General features: G+C 38.8%; 1 protein-coding gene across 1 annotated transcript; it reads right to left on the bottom strand.

The window, feature by feature from the left end:
* Positions 1–1,081: 1,081 nt before the first annotated feature.
* On the bottom strand, positions 1,082–4,818 carry atp6v1g1 (ATPase H+ transporting V1 subunit G1). The gene is made up of 3 exons (XM_060913120.1): positions 4,623–4,818; positions 2,665–2,765; positions 1,082–2,100 (listed from the first exon to the last, which is right to left on the bottom strand). The coding sequence occupies exons 1-3, from the start codon at positions 4,702–4,704 to the stop codon at positions 1,927–1,929; spliced, it is 357 nt and encodes a 118-aa protein (XP_060769103.1). The 5' UTR covers positions 4,705–4,818; the 3' UTR covers positions 1,082–1,926.
* Between the last annotated feature and the right edge of the window lie 8,547 nt (positions 4,819–13,365).

Below are 13,365 nucleotides of genomic sequence, written 5' to 3'. Positions count from 1 at the left end.
GGTAACCACTACATCACCATGCTGCCCTACCTGAAAGGAATGTGTATGTATAATCATAATAATATTGGCTGGCTTTTTTTCATAGTATATCTGATATATTACATTTAGATATTTGTCTTTGACTTGTTCAGTATCATGCTAGCTGAATGGAATATATCTGATATACCACTCAACATGGGCGGCACGGTGGTGTAGTGGTTAGCGCTGTCGCCTCACAGCAAGAAGGTCCAGGTTCAAGCCCCGTGGCCGGCGAGGGCCTTTCTGTGCGGAGTTTGCATGTTCTCCCCGTGTCCGCATGGGTTTCCTCCGGGTGCTCTGGTTTCCCCCACAGTCCAAAGACATGCAGGTTAGGTTAACTGGTGACTCTAAATTGACCGTAGGTGTGAATGTGAGTGTGAATGGTTGTCTGTGTCTATGTGTCAGCCCTGTGATGACCTGGCGACTTGTCCAGGGTGTACCCCGCCTTTCGCCCGTAGTCAGCTGGGATAGGCTCCAGCTTGCCTGCGACCCTGTAGAACAGGATAAAGCGGCTAGAGATAATGAGATGAGATGAGAAGTTGGGATTCGTGATGACAAAGCCACGTTGCATACACTGCCGGTTAAAATACATTTGTAGTGAAGACTTTGATTCTGAAAGGATCCTGAATGCCGGATTTGCGGTGCGCATGCGCACCATTGTTGCACGTGGACATTTTCCGACACAGGACGCTTCTGTACTGCGCATGTGCAGGACATTATAGTAGTGTACTTTGTGTAGTCGTGTCATCTCTTGAACAGTTTAAAGCATTATATTTAATAGATTAATTATAGTGATTTAAATAATTTAAGTAGCTTTTTTGTGTGTATTTAAAACAGTGTGGCTTTGTATTTTTCCTATGAATTCATAGTTTTTTTTCCTGCTCCATTGGTAAACAAAAAATACATTTAAAAAACCTACTTGTTTAGTTTTGCCTCAAAGTCTAATCAGTTGTTCCTTCGCCCATGGACCACCTTTCCTCCAAATCCACTCACTGCTTCTTGAGTTATTGTGAGAACAGGCAAAAACTGCTTCTTAGGAGCTTGAAATATAAACCAAGACTAGTTTGACACCCACACACAACCATTTATTACCATTTACTGTACTTTCACAGCCAGGTCTAACAGAGGAATGTCAGGTACACATTAGAGAAAGAAGCCATTGAGAAAAACTAAGAAATGAGCTGAACTATTTCCCAGCTAGACAGGTTTGTCATACATTCCACAGAGGAAAAACTTTCTACAGAACCCAGCAGTGGCTATGAAGATTCCCCCCCCCCATGCAGTTTAACAGGGTATGAAGAATTGAATTTGGAAACTGGTAATGCATCAACGCAGTTTACTTTTCTCTTGCAGTCCATTTGTTATTTTGTGTAAACTGAAGTTCAGAAACATGTATTTGTGATCAATATTTATTTATACACACATGCAAAACCTTTTTGTGGCCGCTCCAGGGTTCTGTAGTTATCCAGTTTTATGCAGTAATCAAATAAAACTTTTAAATAATAATTCATATAAACAACACAACACAGCACAGCTAGATGTACAGACACACATACATATGTACTGTTATCACATCCAAACAGAACACTGATGATCCTTCAGGTCTAACGATGCAGAGACAAAGACATGCACTGAACCACTGCAGGACCACCATCATCATCAAACAATATAAATATCATTCATCTAAAGCTACAGCAGGTAGAAACAATAAAACAGTTGAGAGAATTGAAGACTGACTAATAACCTGGTGTAATTTTTGAAATGTAGTAAACAAATGATTGCTGTGTCACTCACAACTGTTATATCTGGAACTAAACATGTATGCATGGTTGGAACATCTTTACGGTTGTGTAATGGCAGTCTTTGCCTCAGTGTTTCTTCAGAAAACAGTGGAGAGGTGTGTGCGGTTTATCCAGCGACGCGGTAATTGACGTGGATCTCTGGCTTGATGTCACACACCATCTTCAGGAGGTTGTTCAGGACAGCTTCTCGGTTTTGCTGGAAACTGCTCTGGATGCGGCCCATCTTGTCCGAAGTCTCTTTGTCCACCTCCACGGCTGAGTCGCCGTGAGAACCCAGTGCCTTTAATTTATCGAAAAAAGCAGGTAATAAATAAAAAGTCAAATAAATAAGTAGATCAATTTCTATAAATAAACAAACTTAATTTATTAAATAATACACACAAACAAGTAAACCAACAGTGCCAAGTTTCCCAAAAGCATCGTAACACAAAGATCACTGTTAAACGGTAGCGTGAGCAGCACAATGAACACTCTCTCTCCTAGTTAAGGGCCCATTAAGGGGCTTTTGGGAAACCCACCACAGGGAAGTTAAAACAAATATAAATATACAACACACAAATATATAAACAAAAAAAAAAAAGCCCTAATATTTTACTAATATCATAAAAATATGAAGCTGGAACATGGCAGGATGTGAGATATTTATCTGTATTAAATTACCAACTTTAATTATAAAAAATAATAAATTTGCTAAATAATTCTAAAATAAATTATTCATCTAATGGCGCTTATTGCTTCACTCCAGGCTTCATGTGACAGGAAATGATTAGCTAGGTATTTTACACCACCAGTTTTGTCTACACTTTGTCAAAGGACTGAAAGAGCTCCTTGTGTTCCAACTCACCGCAGCTTCTTTTGTCTTGAACTCCTTTTCCCTCTGGAGACGGTACTGTTCGATCTCTGCCTGAGCTTCCTCCTTGGCTTGCTTCAAGCGACGGTTTTTCCCTAAGGATATAAAACATGCATGCAAATTTCAGCAACATAAAGCTCAAGAAGACAAAATCTCAGACTTTAATCTTAAACCATGTAATTTTTAAAATGGGGAAATGATCTGCACTAATGGTTTTTTTTTTTCTGGATTATCCTTTCTTGCACAAATGTTCCACCAGCAAAAGCAGAAATGGGGGAATCAAACAGGGAAGTGAGTAACTCAAGCCGACTGAGTCTATGGAACGAACAAGGCCACTGCCTTAAAAAGAAGGAAAAAATTCTTAAGACATTAAGATAATTAAACTAGTCCAACTGTAAATTACTTTGAATCAGAGGACCAAATGATGATCAAAGTTTGGGGAGAAGAGAAAACTCATTTAGAATCTCAAACCTTAAAGACTTACTAATCTCACTCTGTACCACCATTACTATTTCTTTTACTGCACTGTTGCCCTTTCAGCTGTCCATGAATTCTCTAATAAGCTTCGTCTCTATATTTTTATATTCGTTTTGGATATTTTAAGAGTTTTCTACACTATTTAGGTTTGGATTTGCAAGCCAAATTTCAATGCACATGTACGACAACTATGTATTCGTCACATTGCACCTTTAGAGTTTCTGTTTTTATTTATCTTCCTTTCAATATTGCCACTTTTGCACAATTTTTATTTTTCATTCATCACAATTTTTGTCTTTAGCACCACTAATGCACATTCGCCTGTACAAAGCACATACACAGATGCACATTTTTTATCTAAACATTTTTATATATATTTATATAGTCAGCTTGTTCCTGGGATTTTTTTAAAATTCTATTTTATATTGTAGTGTGGCCCTTTTCCCTCCCACATGTCTGATAACTTCTTCTTGTAACAGTTTCCCAGCTTGAGATCAATAAAGTAAATCTATCCAGTTGTCATCCATTTCTTTAATAATTTACACAGGAAAAACCCAAGAAGTGGGATCCTGTCTTCCGAGTCTGCATATACATACGTACGTACATATACATACACACACAAAATATATTTTATTTATATATATATATATATATATATATATATATATATATATATATATACACACACACACACACACACACACACACACGTGTGTGAGAGGTGTGTATGTATGTATATTTATTTATTACACACATATATACATATTACACACACGTGTATGTATGTAATAGATAGATAGATAGATAGATAGATAGATAGATAGATAGATAGATCAGTGCAAAAGTTAGCACACCCTTCAGATAAAACATAACTGAAGATATTTTCTTCACAGCAACGTTTTGTTTTAGGTTTTTATCTAGATTAGGTTTTAGTCATGTTCCTAGATTATGGCGTGATAAAAAAATCTATTATATGCTTAACTATTAATAATGAACAAAACACAAATAGTACTTTTCTGAATATATTCTTTATTTGTATGCATGTGTTTATCCATCCTTTGTTTTTTAAACCTGGATAATGTCTTTCATATCATCAGAGCATTTGCATCCTCTCAGTTATAATATTTTACGCTCTTTTCAATAAAACTATTATTATTATTATTATTATTATTATTATTTATATAATGCACACAAAATAATGAGAACTGCTCCAGGCTGCTAAATCAACTGCATGTCTCTCGGTATATAACCATATCTTTACTTTTTCTTTTTAAAAACACGTTTATTTTTCTGTTATTTACACGAATATCGAGCATTTGCGTGAATAAATTAATAAACTAACATCATCTTGCATTGCTGTCTTTCTGTTTTGATGACTAGCCCGCTAGCTTTGCTAAACAGCTCGGCTTAGCTGAGCTTCGAATCGATTCTTTCATTCGACTCCGAGTCATATAACACCCTTAAAAACAACTTACGTTTCCGGGCTTCAGTGACTTTCTCCGCGGCCCGTTTTTCAGCCTGTAACAGCTGCTGAATGCCCTGAGACTGGCTCGCCATCGTTTAGGAGATGGAGGAAAAGCCGTACAGCGAATAAACACAGCCAAAAACACCGCCGGACTGAATGAAGGTCGACCGCAAACACTAGAACCCGTGATCAGCTGACTATACGTCACGTCACGTGACGAAACGGCAAGTGGAACCACGTGACCAACTCCTAATCTCATTGCAGACAAGAAGCGTGTAGTCTGTGTTTAAAATGGCGGCTGCTGTGTGCTGTACGCATGCGCCTTCTCTCAGACTGCGTACATGACTAGCTTTATATAAACATTTCCACTTCTTGTTAACTTCTCTCAGAAGAACATTATTTATGGACTTGTCATGGATGACTATCTGGTTAATAAGATTCTTACTGTTGGAAAATTTTATATACAGAGTATATAAATGTGAAACCCAGGGTGTGTGTGTTTCTTCTGCAAATAAAAGCCATGAAAAATAAATATGCAATAAAACTGTTTAGGATAATAGAAGAATATGACTTGCAATATATATTCCCCTTCGACCTATGGTATGTTCTAACTAGTTGTATGTTTTTGTTAAAAGTCATGTTGTTTGTAGCCTACATAAGGAATTTGTGCTATAAAAAATTAAATTATGTTACATAAAGATGAATTAATTCATTCACTAAAAAAATCCTTGATCATTTTTGTATGTCTATTCAATCAATTGAATTGGTTAATTAGTGTGAATGGCAGAAAAACTGACGATGCATTAATAGTATTTAACATCAATATACAGTACATTTTGCTTAATATTAATAATAATAAAGTATCCTGTCATACTGTTATGCAGTATGTGAGACATTATTGGTATTATACTTGTATATAAGCATAAACAAACTTCAGTCTCTAATACAGATATACATTAGCAAGCTAGCAGACTTTCACACTTGCAACATATTTGCTCACTGGCATATTTGTATATTGTATACTACATACTTCTCTCATACTGGTATGATTTACTATATTATATGTGCATGCTTGCATACTGGCACACCTCTGGATATTAGCAGTATCAGACCAGTCACAGCTAATCAATAATAGACATGGACAAGGCTATTTAGATCTTTATTTAGTCACACTGTCACTAGCAACCTTGGATACTTGCATACTTGTACATGTGCATCCTTAACATTCAGGTCAACTAGCACACATAGATAAGGAAACGTTTATAAAAGTAAGGGACATGCTAGCATATTGCATATTTTTCACACTTGTATACTAATGTACTTTTGAACTAGCATCCCTTCATACTTTATGCAACTATACAGCCGTCACGTGATGTGGCATAACATGTCATCACCACAATATGGCAGTGTTGTTATAGAATTATGGTACATTGATGGTTGCTAGTCCACAGAATGTCATTGTTTCAATTCAGACAGGAATGAGGAACACTAAAAAAAAAACAAACAAAAAAAACTTTTCTTCATCAGAGTCACATAATTATTTATTGTTTATTTATTGTTTATTTGCACATAAAAGAAACAAGTCTCATCTCATCTCATTATCTCTAGCCGCTTTATCCTTCTACAGGGTCGCAGGCAAGCTGGAGCCTATCCCAGCTGACTACGGGCGAAAGGCGGGGTACACCCTGGACAAGTCGCCAGGTCATCACAGGGCTGACACATAGACACAGACAACCATTCACACTCACATTCACACCTACGGTCAATTTAGAGTCGCCAGTTAACCTATAACCTGCATGTCTTTGGACTGTGGGGGAAACCGGAGCACCCGGAGGAAACCCACGCGGACACGGGGAGAACATGCAAACTCCACACAGAAAGGCCCTCGACGGCCATGGGGCTCGAACCCAGGACCTTCTTGTTGTGAGGCGACAGTGCTAACCACTACACCACCGTGCCGCCCCTGATTAATTACTGTATGGTCATAACAATTACTGTTGATTATAACATACATAAATAAGATCAAACAAAAGAAAAAAGCAAATCATTATCGAAATACAAGAAAATAAGGAAAAACTAACGAATTAACTAACTTGTGAGATAATACAATCAAATAACATATCAAATTAAACAGAAGTTAAAGAAAACCAAATACACAATTCAAACTAATTAATAATAAATCTTAAGTACATAATAGAAAAAATAAATACCAAATCTTTACGTATATAAGTAAACATAAAAAACAAGAAAAACAAATAAATCAGGAGGTGGTAGTTGGCTTGTCTATGAAGTCATTTTTTATATATTTTTTGAAAGTGAGTAGGGACAAACAATTTCTTAGGGATTGACTTAAACTGTTCCATATTATTGTGAATTGCTTTAGATTACATTTTGTCATTACTGGCCTTAAATTGTTTTGCTGTCTGGTACTATGACTATGAATATCTCATCTCATCTCATCTCATCTCATCTCATCTCATCTCATCTCATCTCATTATCTGTAGCCGCTTTATCCTGTTCTACAGGGTTGCAGGCAAGCTGGAGCCTATCCCAGCTGACTACGGGCGAAAGGCAGGGTACACCCTGGACAAGTCGCCAGGTCATCACAGGGCTGACACATAGACACAGACAACCATTCACACTCTAATTCACACCTACGGTCAATTTAGAGTCACCAGTTAACCTAACCTGCATGTCTTTGGACTGTGGGGGAAACCGGAGCACCCGGAGGAAACCCACACGGACACGGGGAGAACATGCAAACTCCACACAGAAAGGCCCTCAACGGCCACGGGGCTCGAACCCGGACCTTCTTGCTGTGAGGCGACAGTGCTAACCACTACACCACCATGCTGCCCGACTATGAATATCTAAATTGAATTTGAATAAATCCTTGTAATGCTCTGGTAAATAAGAACTTTTATGAATTACTTTATGAACAAAAATGGCTGTTTGAAGTTTGTTTATGTCATATACTGTCAAGACTTTCAGATCGTAAAATAGAGTCGCTGAGTTTGCTAAGAAACTCATTCCAAATCATTCCTTCCAATGACCTATAGTAAATAATTATAAAAGTAGAAAATACCTGCATACTAGCACACTTGCATGTTGTATATTTTCATATTTACATACTGACATGGGCTGCATGGAAGTGCAGTGGTTAGCACCGTCTCCTCACTTTTGGTTCGAGCCTTTCTATGTGATGTTTGCATGTTCTCCTTGTGAATGCATAGGTTTCCTCTCCCAGTCCAAAGACATGTGGATTAAGTCAGCTGGCTACTCTAAATTGCTCATAGGTGTGAATATGAGTGTGATTGGTTATTCATCTGTATGTTAACCCTGCGGTAGACTGGCAACCACCAGGGTGTACCCCACCTCTCACCTGGGATTGGCTCCAGCTTTTCCGTGACGCTGATAGATAAGTGGTAGAGATAATGGATGCATGGATGGTATACTGGGGCGGCACGGTGGTGTAGCGGTTAGCACTGGTGCCTCACAGCAAGAAGGTCCTGGGTTCGAGCCCAGCGGCTGGCGAGGGCCTTTCTATGTGGAGTTTGCATGTTCTCCCCGTGTCTGCATGGGTTTCCTCTGGGTGCTCCGGTTTCCCCCACAGTCTGAAGACATGCAGGTTAGGTTAATTGGTGGCTCTAAATTGACCGTAGGTGTGAATGGTTGTTTGTGTCAGCCTGGCGACTGACACACCCTGCCTCTCACCCATAGTCAGCTGGGATAGGCTCCAGCTTGCCTGCGACCCTGTAGAACAGGATAAGCAGCTACAGATAATGGATGGATGGATGGATGATATACTGTATCACAGGAATAACCACAGGATGACTGTCAGAACTGCAGGGATGACCAAAGGAGTGACCACAGTGGTTAGCACTGTTGCCTGATTCTGGGTTCAAACCTGCCAGTCAACTGGGGCCTTGTTGTGTGGAGTCTGTGTGTTCTCTCTGTGCCTGTGTCAGTTTCTACCAGACCTCCAAATAATGCTTAATTTGTCATGAAATGTAATGAAATGAGGCCACACCTGGAACTGCTTATCACTCAATTGCCTGAGAAAATGGAATACAAAAAGCTAATATGTTGTATATTCAGGTGCTTTTAGGTGATAAAAAGATAGGATGTTCCGGTAACCCAAAATCTGACAGCTCTTTTGCTATTTACTCACTTATATTGTATAAGTCCATAAGTAATTGGACATTGACACACACTTCATATTTTTACCTCTGTACACCACCATAATGGATTTGAAATTAAGCAATCAAGATGTAATTGAAGTATAGACTTCCAACTTGGAGCGGCACGGTGGTGTAGTGGTTAGCGCTGTCGCCTCACAGCAAGAAGGTCCGGGTTCGAGCCCTGTGGCCGGCGAGGGCCTTTCTGTGCGGAGTTTGCATGTTCTCCCCGTGTCCACGTGGGTTTCCTCCAGGTGCTCCGGTTTCCCCCACAGTCCAAAGACATGCAGGTTAGGTTAACTGGTGACTCTAAATTGACCGTAGGTGTGAATGTGAGTGTGAATGGTTGTCTGTGTCTATGTGTCAGCCCTGTGATGACCTGGCGACTTGTCCAGGGCATAGACGTCGCCAGACCCATTTTAGGGTAGCTCCAGCCACCCTGTCTTATGGCAAAGCCACCCTATATTTTTTGCCCTTTTTTAAATTATTTATATTTTTATTTTTTTTCCCAAAAAAAAAACAAAGGCAGTAAAGCACTGAACATGAGCCATGAAGAACGCAAGTTAATCCGAACAACAGTTTCTGCTTGCTTATTTATTGTTTAATGCAATATTATTAATATCGTTATGATTCCTCCTCATTGGCTCTGTGTCAAGCGTCACGTCGAGTGGTAGGCTAGTAGGACTTAAAAAACTACGCGGGCATTCTGCAGCAGGCGCGGTGCGGGCTTCCATTGAGTTGGGTTTGCAGAGAGTCAGAATTCTATGCTTTCATTTGCAGACACACACGGTGAGATTGTAATTTGATGTCAGTGGTTTGCATTTGCTTAACTTTACCTAGGCTATATTGAGTCTTCTGTAGAATGTTTACATGATGATTTGTGAAGCACTTGCCCTCTTCAGTTTGCGCAGGAATGCATGACACCTACCATTGTTTTTTTCACATTTTTGTAGTTTAGCTGGTGAAGTTGCTTCAGCAAGCAATTAAATGATGAAAGCAATTTTAAAATAGAAGAGAAATGGTGGGAAGTGTGTCCCCAAGGTGTGATGCTCTTGAAATAATGAATTGATTGACAGCCTTAGTAGGTGCTCTGAAAAATGTTCGGCGCGCGCTGCGCGCGCACAATACCTTTTCTCCTCTGGGTGCTAAGCTACCCCTGTCTCTCAAACCTAGTGACGTCCCTGGTCCAGGGTGTACCCCGCCTTTCGCCTGTCGTCAGCTGGGATAGGCTCCAGCTTGCCTGCGACCCTGTAGAACAGGATAAAGCGGCTAGAGATAATGAGATGAGACTTTCAACTTTAACTCAAAGGGTTTAACAAAAAAAATCTAATTACATGACATGCTAGTTTTTGGTGTTCCATGATGTTGTGCAACTGTTAAAAAAATGGAGGGATTGACTTTGCATAGAGGTTGGTGCCAGGATATGGCATCATGCGGCAAGTCCAGGGAGACAGAGAGGGGGAATTTGGTTACTCAAGTGTAAACACAGAAAACCAAATCAAGCTAAATGGTATGCAAAATGGCACGAAAACATTCCTCAGTTTGGCCTAATGAGCCATTTGAGTCTGTACTTTCACTAAAAACTTTGCATGGACGCTTTTATTGCAATGGACCATATCTTAGAGAAGGCCTTGTTTGTTGTACTCGTCTTTGCCTGTTGAAATGTCTCCCCCTGCTGGTGATGTAAAATAATGCACATTACAAAAGCTCTTGTGTTCCTCCTTTGCTTGTGTTTTGACTTTCTTTTTCATTTCAGTGCTAATATCAGGCCTGCTGTATGCACAGAGCAACATGCAGAAGGATGGAAACTTGAGACTCCACTCCAACAAACAGTGGAGGTTCTAGTTTGCATGGCACCCTTTTTTTTAATGATCTTTATTGAGGATGCCAGCATCACAGAAGTGATTTACAGAAGAGTTCTCAAAAAATATAAATAAATTAAAAACTATAAAAGAATTACAAAATAAAATATGAAAACTCTGGGCAGACCCCCTTTTCAGCTCAACCCTCAACAAACACAAAAGTACCAAAAGTTCCAAAATAATATTTAAAACTAGATACATTTTTTTTAATTATACAAAACCTCACATATCAAAAAGACAAAGACCAACAGAAATAAATCGAAGTGCATATATAGAAATTAAAAAATATACTACTACAGTACCTAATTGCTAACAAAGAACACACAAATAGAATAAGACACTCATAAAGAAGAGAATCTGATGATCTGTCAGTGGATCACCGGCTTGATGCAATTCTTGCAAGCAAGGGATATACACAACCAAATATGAAGGGTTATTTACTATTATCTGTTTAATACTTTTGCTCACCTAAGAATTGGGTGGACTGTCATCAAAGGTGCCATGTTCTAAATTGTTTAATATGTGTATCAGGAAATGAAAGTTGAAATTCAGTTCTCAAAAACAAAGACTCAGCCTTACTGTTCCAATACGTTTGGGGAATATATGTATATACACACACTAGTGCATCTCAAAAAATTAGAATATTGTGAAAAAGTTCAATATTTTCCATCAGTTATTTAAGAAAGTGAAAATGTTATATATTATAGACTCATTACACATAACCTAAAATGTTTCAAGCATTTTTCTATTTTAATTTTAATCAGTATGGCATACAGTACAAAAACATAAAAAACCCATCTCAAAATATTAGAATATTTCATTTCGAGTTTGAGTAAAACAGTATGAACACGGTGTATCTCTTGGTCTAGTTCAGTACACACAATCACAATCATGGGGAAGACTGCTGACTTGACTGTTATCCAGAAGATGATCACTGATGCCCTCCACAAGGAGGGAAAGCCACAAAAGGTCATTGCTAAAAAGGGTGGCTGGAAAAGGTGCGCAAGCAACAGGGATGGCCGCAGTCTTGAGAGGATTGTCAAGAAAAGTTGATTCAAGAACTTGGGAGAGCTTCACAAGGAGTGGACTGAGGCTGGTGTCAGTGTATCAAGACCCATCACAAACAGACATCTTCAAGAAAGGGGGTACAACTTTCGCATTCCTAATATCAAGCTACTCCTGAGCCAGAGACAATGTCAGAAGTGTCTTATCTGGGCTAAGGAGAGAAAGAAATGGACTGTTGCTCAGTGGTCCAACGTCCTCTTTGCAGATTAAAGTACATTTTGCATTTAATTTGGAAATCACGGTTCTAGAGTCTGGAGGAAGAGTGGAGAGGCACAGAATCCAAGGTGTTTGAAGCCCAGTGTGAAGTTTCCACAGTCTGTGATGATTTGGGGTGCCATGTCATCTGCTGGTGTTGGTCCACTGTATTTTATCAAGTCCAAAGTCAACACAGCCATCTACCAGGAGATTTTAGAGCACTTCATGCTTCCATCTGCTGACGAGCTTTTTGGAGATGCTGATTTCCTTTTCCAGCAGGACTTAGCACCTACCCACAGTGCCAAAACTACTACCAAATGGTTTGCTGACCATGATATTACTGTGTTTGATTGGCCAGCCAACTTGCCTGACCTGAACCCCATAGAGAATCTATGGGGTATTGTCAAGAGGAAGATGAGAAACACCCAACCCAAAAATACAGACACGCTGAAGGCCACTATCAAAGCAACCTGGGCTTCAATAACACCTCAGCAGTGCCACAGGCTGATCACCTCCATGCCACACCGCATTGATACAGTAATTCATGGTAAAGGAGCCCCAACCAAGTATTGAGTGTATAAATTAATATACTTTTCAGAAGTTGGACATTTCTGTATTGTAAATCCTTTTTTTGATTGATCTTAGGGAATATTCTAATAATTTGAGATACTGGACTTCTGATTTTCATGAGCTATAAGCCATAATCATCAAAATTAAAACAAAAAAGGCTTTAAATATTTCACTTTACATGTAATGAATATAGAATATATGAAAGTTTACCTTTTTGAATTAAATTATGAAAAAAGGATCTTTTCCATGGTATTCTAATTTTTTGAGATGCACTAGTATATATATATATATATATATATATATAGAGAGAGAGAGAGAGAGAGAGAGAGAGATTGAATCTTTGTTAGAATTGATTTTGAGAATATCTTACTTTACATGCAATGTAAGCAATACTTCAACCAAATGAAACATTTTTTGAGGGTGTCATGATTTTAGGCATGTATTGCTCCTCTATATTTACCTCCACCAACTTTGTTGGAGAAGGTTATATGTTTACACCTCCATTTGTTTGTCTGTTCACAACATAACTCAAAGTAGTGAACAGATTTTAATGACATTATGAGGAAAGGTGGGTCATGGGCTGAGAAACAGTTGATTAGTTTTTGATAGAAAATTTGAATATGTGGCTTGATGGAGGTACTTCAGTAAAAAATATATAAAGTAGGATGGGCATCCATCAGTTCATGCTCAAAAAGTGGTATCCTGTATCTGTACAAGTGGCAGTTGATCCAGTGTGAGAACAATTCTCTGGATTCTGGTTCCTTTCACAGTTCCTTCCACATAGTGTCTTATGGGCAATGGCTCATTCTGTGATGGGCCTAGTACATATCCGTTTGTTATAAAACAGTTATCCCCTCACAGTAATCCTAGTTTATGTGCCCTG

This window comes from Neoarius graeffei, chromosome 28 (genome assembly GCF_027579695.1).
Source record: "Neoarius graeffei isolate fNeoGra1 chromosome 28, fNeoGra1.pri, whole genome shotgun sequence".
Classification (NCBI taxonomy): Eukaryota; Metazoa; Chordata; class Actinopteri; order Siluriformes; family Ariidae; genus Neoarius; species Neoarius graeffei.
This window is presented reverse-complemented; position numbering and strand designations above follow the sequence as displayed.

Coding starts and splice junctions, on each gene's coding strand:
- atp6v1g1 (XM_060913120.1), bottom strand. CDS start 4,704: ATGGCGAGCCAGTCTCAGGGCATTCAGCAGCTGTTACAGGCTGAAAAA. Junction 2,766..4,622: donor AGTCACTGAAGCCCGGAAAC/GTAAGTTGTTTT, acceptor TTATATCCTTAG/GGAAAAACCGTCGCTTGAAG. Junction 2,101..2,664: donor TCAAGACAAAAGAAGCTGCG/GTGAGTTGGAAC, acceptor GATAAATTAAAG/GCACTGGGTTCTCACGGCGA.